Source organism: Blennius ocellaris (genome assembly GCF_963422515.1).
Source record: "Blennius ocellaris genome assembly, chromosome: 9".
Classification (NCBI taxonomy): domain Eukaryota; kingdom Metazoa; phylum Chordata; class Actinopteri; order Blenniiformes; family Blenniidae; genus Blennius; species Blennius ocellaris.
In genome coordinates, this window is record NC_137658.1 from 16,674,226 (window position 1) to 16,693,435 (window position 19,210).

The 19,210-nt window shown below is 41.4% G+C and overlaps 1 protein-coding gene across 1 annotated transcript in view; it reads right to left on the minus strand.

Moving 5' to 3' along the window:
• pigg (phosphatidylinositol glycan anchor biosynthesis class G (EMM blood group)) overlaps positions 1-19,210 on the minus strand; it is a gene marked incomplete at its 3' end in the record, with an annotated part of 79,998 nt that overhangs the window by 14,241 nt on the left and 46,547 nt on the right. Inside the window, exon 10 of the mRNA XM_080502615.1 lies at positions 16,439-16,630. Within this exon, the coding sequence (XP_080358741.1) occupies positions 16,439-16,630 (192 nt within the window). The remainder of the gene's footprint in view (positions 1-16,438; positions 16,631-19,210) is intronic.

Sequence of the window (19,210 nt, forward strand, 5' to 3'; positions counted from 1 at the left end):
TCACACAGTCAGCAGGAGCTACAGAAGGACAGGATCTGTAATGTGTGTCCTGTGGTGCCCAACAGGAAGTCTGTGTTTCACGTCTGAAGTGACTAAAAGGTTAAAAAACAAGTTTCCATGAACTTGTCTTCTAAAAAGCTCACTTCACAAAAAAAAAAAAAAAAAAAAAATCCCTCTCCCAGCTATCAATTATTTATATACTGAAAAAGCCCCAAATTGAAGCTTTAAAGGAAAATTGCTTTCGATTATGAAGGCAATTACATTTAGTCTCATTTCCATTTTCGGCATCCAGCACATACTCCTATCCAGGGAGGCTTCAATGAAGAGATGTTTCCCCATTCACCCCTGCTCTGTAATTAACTTACACTTTTTATTATTAGTCCAAAAAAATGAGGAGTGTGTAAATTATCCTTTATGTAAACAACAAAGAGACAACAAACCCTGGGCGACGAAAGCAAGAAACAACAAGATGCTGGATCCCGTTCCATAATGGATTGAGTGGAAGTAAGAAGCATTAAGAGGTAATGAAGTTAAGAAAATTACTGCACTTTCAAGGAAAAATCACCTGAGGAGAATGAGACCTAATCGTATCCTCTGCAAACAGAAGCAGAGTCATTTACAACACAGCGCTGCCTATATTGTCACCTCTGGTTTTCATTCAGCGCAGATAGTTTTAATTATCAAAAGAATGGAAAGGACGAGGCGCTGCTCATAGTTACATGTCTCGTCTACCGGTGGAGGGTGCAGTCGACATTCAGGCTTTTATTACAGTACAATCAGTCTTGATTGCTGTGAATCTCTGTGTGTTTGAATCGAAGAATTCGAAAAATTACAGGGGCCAAACTTTCCAACACAACCAAGAATAATTAACATTTCGCTCACATCCCAGTTCTATTTTAGAAGCCCCCAGTAAATTTAACGGCACATTTCAAGATTTTATATCCAACTATTAAAGCTCACAGGACTTGCGCCGCGGTAAATGTCAGCCTTTCTGACCTAAATCTTCAATCACAACCTGATGTCCTCAAACAAAGCTGTACTCGGTGTCCCACAAGCCTACGCCGAGGTCCGGGGGTGAGCGGGTCTCTTCTGTTTGCACCACAACACATTAGAGCAAACACCTCGAGGATATTACACAGCTGAGCTCTCCGGCTGCTGTCACCTCTGTCTTTATGTGTCTTATGAGTTGTTCCTTTATGAATGTGACCTTGAGGTCTCCATCTTATCATTCAATCTACTTTACAGTAACAGCTGCTCCGGGCATATCTTAGTGAGCCTTTACTTTGGACTTAGTGTGTGGGGGGGGGGTTGTTACCAGTTTTTATCTTTTATTCCATCTTTGTTTGACTTTTGCATGTCCACTCTCAATTCAAAAGTGTCCAGCCAGTAAAATCTGTTTTAACAAAACTTTGATTCTTTTAGGAAATGTGCCATTTAATGAAGGACATGAAAAAAATATGAAAAATATAAACTAAAAGTCACACCCCTAATATTAAAAAAACAAAGTTAATTGATCTTTCATTAGCAAATATTCAATATTCAGTTCTGCAACAGTGTCCCCAAACATCTTATAAAAAAACAACACATTTTTAAAATCATTATGTAGATATTATGTTTGTGTCTAGTCTTGTTAAATCACCGAAGTCATGTTAAATCACAGATGGATACATACTGTAAGATGTTGAAAGCCATGGTAAATATATTCTCTTCTTTCTGTGAAGGTCTCACCATCTCAGGAGAAATCTCTGTGTTCAAACGACAAGGTCAGAGGTAAAAATCCTTCTGGCTCTCGGGTGGCACAGCAAGAAACATGTATTATTCTCTATTGCACATCAGTGCCTGGTCTGGGGTAGTCTTCAGGAAGCCACTGACTCTGAACATAGTTTTCTGTGTGTGTGTGTGTGTGTGTGTGTGTGTGTGTGTGTGTGTGTGTGTGTGTGTGTGTGTGTGTGTGTGTGTGTGTGTGTGTGTGTGTGTGTGTGTGTGTGTGTGTGTGTGTGTGTTTGCCTCCCTTCAAAAGCAGATGATGACAGTGCAAATGTAAACTGGATGAAACGGTTGTTTGTCATTGTGGACTCATGCTCTTGTCTATCTGCATCAACCAATAATATTGTGTGGAGATTTCTAGACGTTCTTTCAAATCTACAGGAGTTGTCAGTTCTGGAAGGTTGGCAGTTGTTTGACAATGTCAACTTCACCCGTAGGCACTGTGGCAGAGAGGATTAAATGATTAATGGTCCAAATATGGCAAAGAAAGGCAACGGTGTCTAAAATATCTTCTTGTTTTTCTTACACTACTTTGAAAAAGCTGTTCAGAAGATATTATATTGTATCAACAGTAGAAAGTGTGAAATGTCATTGACAAGAAATGAGACAAATATGAGGTCACAGTGACTTCGATCTTTTTGCCACCAATCTTTTTTTAATGAGGCTGAATAAGCGTCCTGCATTTGAAGACGTTCCTTCAGGGCATGTGGGAGATGAACAGGAGGAAGAAGTTGATGGACATCTCACAACACATAAAGCCTCTGACCTTAGGCCGACTATTAAACTCGCAAATGGCTCAGTATCAATAAATATCATAATAGGCTGAACCAGCCAGCCTGCTTGCACAGTATCACAGAATTCCCAAAACTGGAATACCAACTGAATCCATTTGCACTTTTCTCACTCTGTGAGAAAAAAGGTCATTTCACCACCGGAGCCCAAGACAGCCTTCAAAACAATGTCTCACCTTCGTGCAAAGTCGTCTCTGCATATATTTCCAACAAGTGCCTTTGTATGTTCAGAAAACGCTCTGCTCAAGAGCATGACGTGTCTCCAGTGAAAGGAAATCACACAGTTTCTTTTGCAGCAGGATGCAGACAAAGCTGCAAAGGTACTACAGGATAATAGCTGACCCTGAAGGAGTTCAGCAAGTATTGGACATGTATTATTAATCAGAGTGTTTTATGGAAACCTGTTCCAGCGGAGGACAGAACCAGAGTAATATGCTCCATACAGCACTATTCTTCATTATTCAAAACTCCCCTTACAATATGGCGAGGATTGTGGTCATCATTATTTTATGCAAAGGAAAAGCAGAAAATCCGAGTCCAGATTTGATTTAAATACAAGGACAATGACGGCCGGGAGCTGCTGAGTGGCCAGGATGGGAAATGACGAACTCATCCTGCTAACCAGCACGTCTCTGGTCATCGTCATCGCCAAACAACCACTATGTCGCATTTAGTGTGATCACCATCGTACAAATACACCGACCAGAGTAGGCAGGGTGGAAAATATAACTCGTGGGATAACAATTTTCCCTCTGAAACCTGAAGCTGTAACTCTCGGAGACTGGCGAACTAATCCACATCACACTGAAACAATGAACATCTTCCCCCCGAAGATTCTGTATGCTGGAAGGCATCTTGTTTGCGTTGACATTTCCAGAGCAGAATGCATAAGCTGTTCTCTGTTTCGGAGTAATAAAAGCAATTTGCAGTTCATGCAATTTTCCCAACTGTAGCCGCTTATTGAGGGGCTGCCGTTTTATCAACAGTCTCCCGATTAGACTTGATGTGCGTGAGAGTTGAAGGTGTGAAGGAGGCAGAATTCTGCTTATCAGATTCCTCGATATTCGCTGCTCCTATTTAAATTAACCATGTAGCAAATGTTGCATTGTTATCTGTGAGCAGCCAGCAATAGAGAAAGGCAGCCTCAACCAGACCACGGGCAAATCATCAAGTTCCAGCCCTGATCTATTTCCCGTTCACTTCAAGAAGAGTGGTCGGGAACTTTCAAACAGCGAACAATCTCTTGAGGAACTCAGGCCACGTTTACATGACGTTTCAAGTGAACACTCGTTGTTATTGCCTTTACAGAAATGTTTGCGTGTACGCTGTAATATTTTGAAAACGATGTCCGTTGTACACGGAAACACCAGAAATGCTAAAAGGCACGTATAGCCACACCCGGTTGATGATTTTTTTTGTAATGAAACCACACACACACAGGCAGCAGAGAACAAAACGCTATAAACGTTAACAATGGCGAGTTTGTGGACATTCGTATGGAGAGACGACCAAGATGAATTGTTATTACAGTGACTCGCAACTATAGAACGACCAAGAGGCGAGAGAACATGGACTGGGAGTCATGCCTTTGTTGGTCTGAGTTAGCGCATCCATTTCTGGTGTCGCTCTTCCTCTACTCACGATTTCTATTTCTTCTGCAAAGCAGATCCGCTATCATATCAGCTGATCTTGCTGTTAAACTAGCTGCCATCACCTCCAGAGTAGCAGATAATAACAGAGCGTCATCACCACCTGCCCGTGGACCAATCAGTCAAGCTCATTTCAGTGACGACAGCAAGACCAGCACGAGAAACTCTGCTGGCCCTGAGGCGGTCCGTCAATAACACCTCACAATCTGATTGGCTGCTGACACTGTCACTCAACATTTGAACCCAATAGCAGCGTCCAGCTTCGATCAGAGGTGAGCAATGCTTTCCTCTGCTCGCCCTGCAGGGGAAAGGAGCTGTGATGCGTTTGGAGGACATAGGAGATTTGAGCTCCACAAAATATAACCAGTCGTCTTCTGGATAAAGTTGCTAAAGTCACTAATTGATTCCAGACACAGGTTTCAGAATCACTTTTTAATTATAAAAAAAAAAGAAGAAAAATCCATTTAACAAGGCTAGCAGTGCTCGTCCCTGCTGCCTCTGACTGCACACCACTGATATTGGGCATCTTCTGCATGGGTTGCTTTCCAGGGTCTCATCATTAGTTTACATCATCTCTACTTTGCTGCGATCTCCAAGATTTTGTGCTTTTGAATCGTTGGTTTTTAGTTATTTCTGCTAACAACGGCGGCATCTGGCATTTGAGTCCACCTTCCAGAAAAAACTATCCTACTTGACCACAACAAAGTGGCGGGACTGACAAACAAATTATAGATCAATCGCTACGATGACTGACTGAGGATTTAATATTTGCAGAGAAAAATACATTCCTCTATTGCACCATTGAGTAATTGGTGGTTGTTAGGGTATAAACAAACAAGCAAACCAACCAACAAAAGGTGAACAGACAGGCCAGTGGACTCGTTTGCAGAACAATTAGCTCAAGAAACCTTTCAGTTAATTTTGAAGTGGCCAAAAAATACTCCAGATTATGAGTGCAATAGCAGCTAAATAAACATCAAAATAAAGTTGTTGTTTTCCAAAGGAAACCTACAAACTTGCCAAAAACCTGTTTAATATGCAAAAAAGTCTTATGGTGAATATTTGTTCTAAATTATTGCTTTTTTTTTTTAAAGTTTGGTGTACGGTAGCGGCAGTATGCAAAAGAACTATAATCAGCAAAGTGAAGTTGTTATTGACCATGAGTGGCATCAACCATCATCACATTCATTTTGACTTTGAAATGAAGTGGGGGGGGGGGGGTTTGTCTCCAACTTTTTCAAACTGCAAACTAAACCACAGTAACAAGTAAGAAGTAAATGTATGGAAATGTTGCCCAGCTGTGTTTCCCCGAGCAGCACATTCATTAAGAACAATGCTTAGGAAGCACTTGGCTACTGGTTGCATGATATTTGTTGACATGCTCCCAACCCAGGGAGCCCCAATAAGATTAATAAGCCAAGCCGGGCATTACACATTAATTAAAGCAGATATGGCAATAGTGCAGCCTCAGTATTTTCATTAATCAATGGATCAAAGTTTATCTTGCCAAGCAAGCCGACACGGAAAATTACTCTGCTGAAAAATGTGCTCAGATCACACCAGCCATCTCTGCTGTCCCTGTACACTAAAAAACATTTTTTTTGGATGTATTTATTTTTCTTCTTTTTAATAGATGTTGATCAAGGTATTTAGTGTTCTTGATCCGATCCTCTTTGTGGGGTGATTTGAACCATGTTTAAGAAAGTTTGTTGTAGCCAGTGAAATTCAGATTAGAGTTTTAACCAAGGGTTCGGATCAATGACAAGAGAGTTTACAGGGGTGGGAGAGCTTAACTGGCTTATGGACAAATAAGTCAACTGTCTTACTACTGGAAGCAGGGTAAAACGGACTAATTTATTTAGAATTTCTCCAGGGAGATGGATAAACTTGCAGCACTTACAATGTACATCTGTCCCGTGTCTGAGTGTGTCTGAGGCTGGGCTTGGAGTCTGTGTGGAGTTTCAATATTCTCCCTGTGCATCCGTAGGCCTTTTCGAGATATGATTTACCATCATTACACAAAAACATGCTCAGTCGGTCAAATTAGGTCATATTTACACGACATATTTACGTTTCAAGTGGAAATGCGACATTTTTGCGCTTTCGTTTCATCAAAGTTTCGCATTTACACAGCAACATTTTGAAAACTATGTCGCTAGCAGATGAGGCAGGAAATGGCATGGTGGTTGGTTTTTGGCATCAAAAATATGCAATAGGCAATAAACATGAGCAATGGGCATACACTGACATTTGTACAAGGCGGAGTTGGATTGTTATTCCAAGTGACTGTCAACTATTAAACTAGTCCCAGGAGAATATGGAGTGGTAGTCAAGACACTCTGGAGGCCGCCATTGTTGTAACTGTCCATCTATTCGTGCAGAAGAAATATTAAACTGCGGCTGTGGAGCACATGCACAGCAGCAGCAGCAGCGTTTCACAAAAGTTGTGTTTTACTTCAGTTCCATTCAGACGGAGTCGGAGCATTTTTGAAAAGCTCCACTTTGGGAGCTATTTCCAAAAAGTTCCATTTTCAGTGGCTCCAAGCACCGTTGTCGTGCAAACAGACAACTAAAATGCTGAACAAAGTGTGTAAGAAGGCTTAAACAGACTTAAGATTTGATGTATAAAGCTTATTGAAGAGATAACTGGAGACAACTGTGTATTGGTTACTCAGTGATTTTGAGTGATTATTTCAATAGTTTTTGTATTTTTTTGTCTTAGTTCTTCTCATTGTTTTGCCTGCAGATGATGATTGATTGTTGAATAAGACGTTATCTCTTTACAACAGACACCAAGTAGTTCACTTCTGAAAAACATCGCTATAAAGGTCCAAGTCTAAGGTGCACCGCAGGATTGTTAATATATTCATAGAATACATGGAGAATCAGAAAGGGTCACTATTTTAATGAAAAAGTCCTTGTATTGTTGTTTTTGTGTTGCCAGGCACTCGTAATGGAATATTCCCACACGAGCTCTGCAGAAGAGCATCAAATTAAACTCTTTATCAATAACACCATGGGATGTTTGGTTTTGATTCTTGCCTCTGTATTCATGAATATTTAAAATTATGGGGGGGGGGGGGGGGAGTAGTCAAACTTGAATAGTTTTCAGGGTTTTTAAGTCCTGGGAGCATCTCTTCACATTGCTTGACTTTGAGTCACACCCAGCTGAATCAATCTTATCTTATTTGCTGCTTTTTGAAACCTTAATAGCACTAACGGTGGACAGAAAATAGTATCCTGTCAAGCTGCAGAGCTGCCCAGATCTCATGTTACCTTGGAAACAAGCACTGGAGCTCCAGCGAAGTGAATAAGAAAAGGTAAGTCAGTGTCCAATCCCCTTAGCATGTTTGGTGTATCCCCTCCTTCATCAATCACCTTCGTCAGGCTAACACTTACAGAGAATCAGGCAAAACAAGTTATTCACCGCCAGAGGAGCGCTCTGAAGCTGACACTCGAGGAGGAGGAGGAGGAAGAGGAGGAGGGGAGGGGGAAGGAGGAAGAGGAGGGGGGAGAAGGTGTCTGAGCTCTGGTCTTTTGAAGGGATCAAACTGAGCACGATGAAGTGGAAACTATTAAAATGCTGCTGGGACTGAGTGGGAAAAACTACAGTTGCAGAGTGAACATCTGTTCTGCCCTGTTCTACCTGGCTTTGGAATGTCATAACATTAATAGTCTATTGGGTTTGACTTTGAGTTTTTTTTTGACCTTCTTGGGTTGTCATAGCTCCGTCAGAGAGAAGCAGTCACACAGTATTGTAGTGAGCGAAAGATTCGATGTCGTCGGTTGTAGTTTAAGAGTGATGGAAATATATGCCTACAAGTATTGATGCATATGTTGTTGTGTGTTTAATTAGGGTCCGAGAACCAAGGGTGAAACGTTGTTGTGTAAACGGGGCCTTAAAGGAGAGGAGATACGGCCAGCTGAAAGTTCCGAGTGACAGAATGACGGCTGACAGCAACAAGTACTGGGAGGTGCGCTGGAATATGAGGGAGAAGAAGGCGGCTGCTGAAGAGGAAGCTCTCCTCAAGAAAACACCAGCAGCAAGTCGCCCAGCTGACTATTTTACTTCCACCATTTTGCCCAACTGTAGCTATTTTAAAAAAATGTTTCTGGATATTTACTGTTTGAAATGACGAGCTGCAGATGACAGCGAGTTGTTTTCAGATGAACTCAATGGTCCTCTTCACAATTTTCCTTCCAGCTTCACGAGATGGAAGTTGAATGGATGGGCAAACTGAAGGAGGTCAGACTGAAGGAGGAGAGCTTCAGGCGGAGAGAGGAGAGCCGCTTCAACAAGTCCGAGGAGGAGAGGAGAGGTCCGGACTGGACACCGAGGTCCTCTTGGACAGGAACCTCCAGCTGAATGCACTCAGCTCCTCGTCCAAGGTGAAGACACCTGAGAGGAAAGCTCAGGCGGAGGTGATGGAGGAGAGAAGGTAGACCATGTGGAAGGAGGATGAAATGGAGAAACACTCTCAGCTTTCTCTGCCTTGTTTCATCCTTGTGTATTTTTTTCCCCCCAAACTTGTAACACGTTTTCTTTGTTCTGCAGTTTTATAATGCCTTTGTGTGCCAGGTCATAAATATACAGCATACTAAAATAGAAACTGTCTCTTATTTCTCAAAGAACTGTTTACCCTATCTGCCAAACTAGATACCAATGTTCAGGGAGGAAAGAAAAACATCTCATTAAACAAGAACCCACCAGATCTTTACATCTTTCTTGCTTCAACTTTACAGCCAAAAGAATTGCTCTGGTTTTCCCTCCCAATAAATACATTTTTAAGGAACAGCTAAAACATATTTAACCTTCAAAGTGAAGATTTGTTTGCTAATTTCTCCACAGATATCAAACATTCATGTATGTTAAGATCGCAGTGAATGAAATCACCTCTGTCCAAACAGTCCAAAACGCCATCTTCATTTTCTTTAGTCTGGTTGGCTTTCTGAGAAACTAACTCAACGTTAATCACCTGCAGTGGAATGGCAGCAAGTGCACAAGATGCACAACGGTAGGTTCAAAGTAACTGTTCATTCATGTTCATTAAGAGTCATTCTGCTGCTTTGCTGTCCCGTCGTTTACATGCCAGCGGAGGATAATAATTTGTTAAATGTGACTGTTGACACGTCGCGCTAACTCCGAACTGACTTTGCAGGAGGGTTATAGGATGGTGTACCTCTTGGGTAATAACACTGAATTCTATTTGGGTGTCAAGAGTGTGTGTGTGTGGCAAAGGTTCACAGGTGTTTTGAGACGAGTCGGAATACATTTCCATTTTAAAGCGGGTTCGGTATGCATGAATATTTTTAAATTGAATAACTGCACAACAGCTCCTCTCCAGATCAAGCAGTACGCGACGAAATGGGTCACATTTGGGGCGACATGCAGATACAGGCTATGAACGTAAAGAATATATATATATATATATATATATATATATATATATATATACGCTCCTTTATGTTTGGCGAGAATGTACCATCGATGCAGAGGGCGACTATTGAGGAAAACTTTGGCTATGATGTGCACAACCTGAGACGGGTTTGGCAATCAGCCGGCTGCTTTGATGTGGAGCTCCTTCCAACAGAGGCATTCACAAAATCTTCATTTGCCTTGTCTTTTACGGCCCCTTTATTGCAGCTTTCTTTAGGTTTTTTTTTTTTATGTTGTCAGCCTCAGGTATTCATCAGCGATCGCTCAATATCCAGTTAACTACAAATTATGCCAAGTACAAAACTTACCCTGTTAAACAACTTTGCCTGCCAGTCGCCTATTTTTAGGTGCACGTCTCACGCTGCCATAAGGAAGGGTGGGTTGCGCACGGGGAGGGAACCAGAGCGCAGCCCAAAGCAAAAAATAAGAAGAAGACAAAAACTGTATCCACAGCCACATCAATCCACGTGTGATCTTTGAGCTGTTAAACTGAGGAGCGTTTGGCTGTCCTCAACCCCATTAGCCATTTTTGAAAGATGCAACCGTGCAATTAGGCAGTTGGCACAAAGGGAAGGCGAGGAGGGAACCGGGGAATTATCAGGGGGGGGGGGGGCTTTACTCTGATAAAACACACATACCAACTAAAGACACGCAGGCTTGAAAAGGGTGTCATTAAACAGTTGTTCTCTTTTACATGCACAGAACAGTGTGAAGAGAAAAAAAATTCAGATGTGAAAAACTAACGATTATTTTTTTTTTCTCTCTCCATTTCTGGGCACCGCTGCTCAGACACCAAATCTACAAGAGGCATACGTTTCATGAATTAGTTCTTTGAAAACACCAAAACGATTCAAACAAAGCATCTTTTTGTTAAAGTTTAAAAATAAACACCTACATACGGAGCAATGAGTGACATGTATTATAATGGTGTACAACAGATAGTTATGAGATTTCTTTTTCATTAAACCTGCGCAAATGTGTAACGCTCTGTGTTATGAGAGCCTTGTTGTTATTGTTGTTTATAGAGTTTGGAGCGGCAAACATAAAGCCAACCTGGCCTGCGGCTTCGGAGAGTTCAGTGATGCGGTGCTGAAAGAAAAGCAGCATGAGAGCAAATTTGAGGGCGATGATGTGAAAACATGCGGCGGCAGTGGTGCCATAGTGGATGGAGAAGCAGAGGTAGGATTGGAGGTTTGCCGGATTGAATCCCGCTGCTCGCAAGTTATCACTGTGGGTACCTGAGCAAGGCCCCTGATCCCGGGCTTCAGTCTTCCTCGTTAAAGTTAAAGATGAATAGGATAGATCAGAGGTGCTCAAACAACTCTGGAGCCACACATGTGCCTCTGTAGCAGCTCCCTCAAGCTTTTTTTTTTTTTTTTTTATACAAATCTAGCTTTCATTTTTACTTTATTGCCATACATGCATAAAATAACCAAAGCTAGAAAATTCATGAAATACAAGAAGAAGAATCCCCCAAAAAATTGGCTTCAAAAGCTAAAAGGGCAATGAAATATAATTAAACTGTACTTATGCCATTTCATGAATATATCTGTTTTTATATGTATAGTATTTTTTCAATTTATTGATAATTTTTTTTTAAATAAGATAATTAACAGGGTTTGCAGTTTGAGACAAATTGTATTTGGTCATGAAGTTTGCCAAACCCTGGGATAGGTTAAATGCAGAGTTAGTAATTTCACAAAAAGAGATCAATACTTAAGTATATTTCACAACATGATAGTAGATTACAAAGGCTGCAAGAGGAAAGTTAATCCTGACCAGGATATTTCATACATCACAAGAAATTCAAGTGCAGAAGTCCTGGAAGAAGTCGAAATGTTCAATACACAAAGACACACGTGAAGCCTTCTGTGAGCACTCTGCATCTATCTGAGCAGGATCACTGGTAGCCAGCAATGCTGAGATTAATATCCCATAAACGGTAGAAGTATTCAGAGATTGACAGTGTGATACCTCCAGGTATTTAACAGACCATCACAAATACCTGCTACGCTGCCTCAGATTGAGCATCTTCCTCAATCTCAACATTCGTGCAACATCCTATCATTGTCGTCATCGCGGACGTCTTTCTGGTTTCTAAGAAGGAACTCTACTCCTTTTCTTGATATATGAATATATGCTTGTTAAGAGCAATATTCCCCACAGGATCAACTGCCAAATGCTCATTCGTTTTTGTGTGTATGTCAAACATAAATGAGCCTTTCGCTTTCATGTATGAGTCAAGCCCACTTTAAACTTCAGACCAAATCACAGTTGTCAGACACAAGAAAAAAAAAAAATCCAACAGAGCGAACACTTTTCTCTGCTCATCGTACAGTATATGTGCAGATTGCACAGTCACAAATAGGAACTTCACGTCGTTCTGCACATTTGGATAGTCAAATGAAGCAAAAAGTCATTTGATCAATGGCATTAAATGGAACAATATTTCAGTGCAATCATTAAAAATGGCATACTGTTGAAATTGCACTTCTTATTCTTAAGTTCCAGGTTGTTCATGTCTTATGGAAAGATATTTACTAAAATGTTCAGAATGTATTTGTACCATTTTGCCGTAAAACTAAAAAAAAAAAAAAAAAAAGTCCCATTAAGGTTATTTTTTTTATTGCACTGGAGACCAATCGGACTGCATGTATCCTCCGAACTAAAATCAGCGTGGCACTTCTAGTTTAGTGGACCGAACATTGTGACTCGAACACTAAAGTAAAGCGAGACGACATAAATCCTAACACAAAACTTTATATTTTAGTTAAGAAAAAGAATCAACACCGTGGAAATAAATCTAAAATAAGTCCTTGAGCACAAGTTTAGTGGTGACCAGTGGGTTGAAATGTGACACAAAAAACCCAGCTGTAGGGCCGGGTCGACCGTCACCCTGTCAATCATTCAGTTCGTGAAAAGGGATCCAGTATCCCAGCTTGGCTTTTTGTCAGGTGTCTTTGTTCGGGTACGGGTGAGAGGTCCAGCTTTTAATTAGGTGAGCAGGTAGAAGAGGCGGCCGAGGAGAGGGGGAGAGGTGAGGGGAGGCCAGGCTGTGGTGGTGGATGAGTGGGGGTCAGGAGAGGAAGACAGGAGAACTGTGTGCAGACCTGAGCACTTATTATTTTCTGGCAGGGGTTAGTAGTGGACGACTGTGCCAGGCAGAATGAGGAATCACCACAGGTAGGGGCAACACCATCCCAGAGTTCCACCCTTTTTAGACGCCGACGACAATTTCATAAAAAGCCCGGTAATGTGCAACACAAAAGCATCTTTCTTCACGAATACTAAATTAAGTCGACGATTCAATATGCAGGATGAGCATAAAGAGGCACAAAACATCCCAAATGCTCTGGACACTGAAGGGTTGGCCCTGGATAAACTCTTTAATCATGTAAAGTGAATGTGATTATGCGCCTAGTATGTTTGATAAGGAATTGTGAGTCCCGTACTGAAGTTTCTCTCCCGGAGGGACGCACCCAAAGGGCTTCCACATGTGCAATCAGAACTCTTCTCAAAATTAGCTTTTAATGACGGCAAAGGCACCTGAGGACCCATTTTTTGAACTGAGATAAGATGACTGAAACCTTGCCAAACTAAAAAAAGAAGAAGAAAAAAAAAGAAAAGAAATCCCACCTTCCTTATTAGGCAGTACATTTGAAGGCAAAGTGTCTGGATGTTGAATCTCTGCAGTCATTTCCATTTCCAGTCCAAATGCCTCCAACAGTGCGTTCTCGTTCTTGTTATCTCGACTCTGCCGGCAATTTGATGCGATCTTGATATGTGAATTAGTTTGACATGGTGGGCCGTCTTGTCGACTGAAGTGGGGCCCTAGTCAAGGAATCGATGCTTCAATGAGGGACTTTACTTTTCCATGTAAGACTGCTGGTACCTTCAGCATGGTTTAGGTTGAACTCACGAGACTGTTCCCTCAGGATGTGGTCATGTATTTATACCTGCTGATACCATAAACAATACAAGGTGAGAAGTGTTCAGTCAGACTGGTCAGTTGGGAGACTTTCAATCACAAAGTTGCAGGTTTGATCCACAATCTCTTCGTACGTTGAAGTGTCATTGAGCAGGACACCCAAAATCCACACTGAAGAATGAAAGTGCCCAACAATGCTAAGTGCTCTGTGGGCAGCTGAAGCAGGTCAATCATTCTGGATTTCACACTTTCCTCTAATTGGATTTTTCCTGTCCAAACATGAGCTTAATTTTACATGTTCACATAACAATTAACCCAGCGGACGTCACAACATGGGGTGGCCCATGGCGGGGGGGGTTGCAGTGGCAGGAAAAACCTCAAGACTGTAGGGATCCCGTGTCCAGCATACTTGTGCTTTTAAGTTTTGAGAAGAACTATTTATTAAAAAGAAATAAGTGGAGGGTAAATGTATTAATTATTCTTATAAAACATAATTTTAGAACTGAACTTATTCTAAACATGGTGGATTTGATTTGAATTGAAATGTTGAAATAACAAGAAAGAAACAATAACTCAAACACAAATAAGTGTCTATTGTGCTCAACAGGCATTCAAAATGATGTCCTTGAAAATGGAATTTGATAGAACTGGGGTTTCAAACATAAGGCCTGTGGGTCAAAACTGTCCTGCGGGAGACTCCGATCCGTCCTGCCAAACCACCAAACAAATTGTAAAAATGACAAAGAAAACATTGATTATTTGTTCAGAGCAGCGAAAACAACGCAACACTGAGATCCGAGCTGAGGTATCAGTGATAATTCCATGAAAGCTAGCAATCTCATTGCTATCAAACTAGCCTCAAAGCCATGTTGCCAGGGCATGATTGTAAAAACATTCATAAATCAACAGCTAAATATAGTTTTTGTTTTCTTTTTACATTTCATCATTTTGCACCAGGATATTTCATTAAAATTGGCTTCATGTTGAGATTGTAGTCAATTCTCATAGTAAGTTTGGTTTTGTGAAACACCCTTGCCTTCAAAAGTCAAATACAGCAGACATGAGCGCTTTGTGTGAGACAAAGCAGGTGTTGTGTGAGATTTGGGGGGGCTAAGTGGGCATCATACTCTCCTCCAACACTGTGAAAACGCCTGAATTTGATCAATACGCAGAGAGAAAATTAAGCCACTGAGACCTTCTCATAATGTTACTGAGACATCACGTACTATATATAGAAGTAAAAAACACTAGAAAAACAAGAATAGTAGTCATTACAGTGATCTCTATGACGACGACGCCAGTAGAAAACTTGAGTTACTTGTGTGCCACAAAGGGATGACTGGTCATTAGGGGCAGGTGGGGCTGAGCCCCCCCTGGTGTCATCAGAAAGGACTGCATGCAAAGTATGTTAATAGTTCTTTGAGGTTGTCGACGATCTTTTCTTGTCTGTGAAAAAGAAACATCCACCTAAATTACACACAATGAGTGTGAGAGGACTCTTGAAGAAGCATGACATGCTGTTTCACACCACTGGGTGAGTGAGTGGCGCTCGTCCCTCTCTCACCATGCGGCGTGTATTGAGATAACCGGTGTTAAACTGAGTGAGACAGTGTTAAATAATTTCAAAGAATCTCAAAATTGTGTAACTTTACCGGTGGTCTAGTGGTGGAATTGTTGTCTTTGAAACAGCAGACCTTGGTTCAATTTGCCCGTTTTTTTTTTTTTTTATTGAAAATCTTTTTAGATTTTTTTTATTATTGCTTATTTCCAGTGCACAACCTTTCCATGGGATCAGTGCCTATATGGTTGTCATAATGTTGTGTCAAGAAAGTTGTGCACCATAAAAAATGATGTTATTGAGAAAAATGTATTTTAAGAGAGTTGCACCACAACAAACCAGGCCACAAAAACACTAGGACTTTAGTGCATTAACTTCAATTAACTCATTCTGTAATGTCTTAAGAATAAATTCAGCATTTATTTATTTATTCAACAAATTGTTGTAATCCATTCCCACTATTAAAAGTAACTGAAGCAAAAGAACGAAATGTTGTTTTTTTTTTTTTAAGTTGGGTGACACTATTGCACCAACATGATTGTCTTTACAAACGTACAAAAAAAGGACATACCTATGTAGTCTAATGAAAAATAACCAATGTATAGATTTTAAATCGACAGTAGCATTGATCACATTGATTCAGGTGAGCCGGACTGCACTTCAATTTGTTTACCGAGAAACGTTTTTGCTGCCTCGCGTTGGAGAGTTCCAGGTTTTGTTTTTCATTAATAAAATCGAGAAGACAAATGGTAAATACAACTACAAATACTTCCACTATTTTTCCCATGGTTATATATTACTGCTAGCGTCACTGCCCCAATTAGCTGGCTCGCTGTGCTGTGCTGTGGAAATTTGGGTTTGATTTCATCAGTTACACGAGACAGGAGGGGTGGGAGGGGCTGTGCCTGCGCCAGACACGAGGAGAAAAGACCTGTCGATACTGCTGCAAACTCCTGCTGGCTGCTGACTTAAGCCAGCACCTATAGATCGTGTCATGCCTCTTCAGGGCAATTAATTGAAGACACGGTTGAACCTTATGAAGACTGAGGGATGGAAGATTCACCAACGGGAGATGTGACAATAATGAGACTACAATTAAAAGGAAAAGAGGGGGGGGGTTCATCGAGTTCACGGTTTGTGAGGAGGCCCGAGTGTTTGTCCCAGATGAGCCTGCACGCTCATCTGCATGGCAGCGAGGAGCCGGTGCAGCCACACTTTAAGTCAAGTCCCTGTCAGGGGGCCCGCAGTTTGTCAGTCGTTATTTTAATGAAACCACACGGCCGGACCCGCTGCTTCACGGGAACTTACTTGGACGTAGTTCGACCGGTGTGTTGCCAGGGAAACAAGACATTGCCGACAGCTGCCCGGTAGCTGTAGACCCCCAGAAGTCCGAGAGCAAGGGCAATCTTGGAGACCCACGAGCAGCGTCTTTGAACCAGGAGGTAGATGAGAACCAGACAGAAGGCAGACAGCAGGGAGAGGACGGTCTTGTGCTCCGAGCTGGGGAGGAAACGAAAAGACAAACAAAGAGTCATGACCTGCCGTCTGATACGAGAAGTTCATTTATATTTAACGTGTTGGTAAGAATGTTTTTTTCCAATTATCTCATTTTTAAAAACCCTTTAAATTTAAAAAAAAAAATTTATAATAATAATTGTGTGGGTCAGTTGTTCATGTAACTCTTGATTACTGCCAAAAATGATTGAAGTGCTTCAACATCAAATTCTCTTTTTCTCTAATAATGACTGATTAATTGTTAGGTAAATTTGTACTTTATGTTTATTATTAGTACTTGATATAATGGGAATTAACATTTTGTATGTTATCGTTGATTCATGCATGTCTATTATAACCACTGTTCACTGTTTCACACCTGCAAGGGCACGAGTCTTTGTATTATTGAAACTGTACCACTCTGAGACCCTTCAAGGTCTCTGGCCTCTGGGCCGGGGGACATCTTATCTGAGACTCCTGCTTCAACTGTGTGAACCATATAGAAGTGTAACCACACACACACACACACACACACACACACACACACACACACACACACACACACACACACACACACACACACACACACACACACACACACACACACACACACACACACACACACACACACACACACACACACACACAGGCCTGGAAACCAGTGTTAACCTGCTTTGTCTGTGTATGAAAATGTAACCGCCTACTCTAACTTTGAATAAAACGGGGCAGAGAAATGAAGATCGGGGCAGATCGGTGAACTTCAGCTCCTGAGGTGAATTCATTTCTCTGTCCTTGTACAAGCTGACTTATTGTTTTGACTCTTTATTGCTCTCGATACTGGGGTTGTCTCTCTTTTCATTCTTACAGGTTTTGAACCTAACATTAATACTGCTCTTAAAGGTGTTTTTTTTTTTATATTGCATCCAATGGAAATGCATACACAGCAAGTGTCTCGTCAGCATCAACAACTGTGTCAAAAACTATTAATACATTTGACCACTGAAACTGTCAAGCTGATCTGATTGACTACACTGCAAATGAACAGAAGAACAAGATCTTTTCACTCAGTCCTCAAGATAAACATACTGTAAAATATGTGCAAGAATGAATGCAGCTTTGATGAGATGATATTCTCCAGCACGGGTTTAAACTTTAAAAGACTTGAATCTTCGATTGTTCCCGGGTTTTAACGCTACATGCAGTTTGAAATTATGCCACTCTGAACTTAGACAGGAAATAATAAGACCTCAAAGGACATATCAAAGTTGAATAGCGGCGATGTATTTAGTCATTAGCTGGATTAGACAGCAGTGGAAGCTACCTAGATCTCATTATCCCAGAAACAGGCAGTGGAGGTAGGAAGAAAGGGCAGCGCTGGACAGGGAAAAGGTCAGGATCCACATCTCTATTCCACAATGTGGTGCATGTTAAAGAACAAACTATAATCCCACTGGCCCGAGCTGTTGTCAGAATACCAATGGCTCCAAGACGGTCACAGCTTTTGTGAGAAATCACAGTTTTCTTACAGTCTGAGCTATTGGCAGAAGGCTGCTATCTTTCTCTCCTCTACAGAAATGCTAAATTGAGGCTCCTGTCAGCTTCTCAGCCAGAAAAACCATTTGCAATGCTTCAGTGTCGGGGTGGAGGAAAAAAAAGAAAGATTGGTGTTGTCTTAACATGTCTGTAACAACCAAATCACTCCTGTTACTGAGCTGTTACTGGTACGACTGCAACACGTTTCAGTCAGCTTAACTTCAGCCCCAACAGAGAGAGCCAATATCTCTCATAGCATTCCATCTTCCTCTGAGAAGAAGAATGAACTTATTACACTGATAGGCGACACTTACACTCAACAAAACATAAACGCAGCACTTGTGTTTTGGCTCCCATTTTTCATGAGCTGAACTCAACGAGCTAAGACTTTCTATATACACACAAAAGGCCTCTTTCTCTCAAACATTGTTCGTAAATGTGTTTAGATCTGTGTTAAGGCCCCTGTATACTCTGATAAGAGTAAGAAGTCCGGCTATGACTTTTTTGGTAGGAGAGTTCATGTCCTAAGAAGAAGCTGTTGAAGTCACAGGCCACGCCCCCTTGCAGCATTGCTGAGCTGGAACATGTGCAACACACGGTGGCGCTGAAGGGACCTACATACTTTGGCCCGGTCAGTTGGCATAGCTGAACCAGATTTTGGAAGTCATTTTGTTCGGTAGGATCTTAGGAGTGCCTGAATTTCCTTCTTGTTCTAATGGAGAATAAATCGGACTTAAGTGAACACCTCTCGTTTGCCGAGATAATCCATCCACCTCACATGTGGCAGATCAAAATCCCGATTAGACAAATGATTATTGCACACGTGAGCCAGAATCTGGCCACAATAAAAACATTTTTATACCCTGGAAGTCACAAGTTTTGATGGAACGTGCAATTGGCATGCTGGCTGCAGGAATGTCCACCAGAGCTGTTGCCCATGAATTGAACGTCCATTTCTCTACCATGAGTGGTACTCCAAGTGCCTTTGTGAGACTTTACAAGTACATTCAACCGGCTTTACAACCACAAACCACATATAACTACACCACCCCA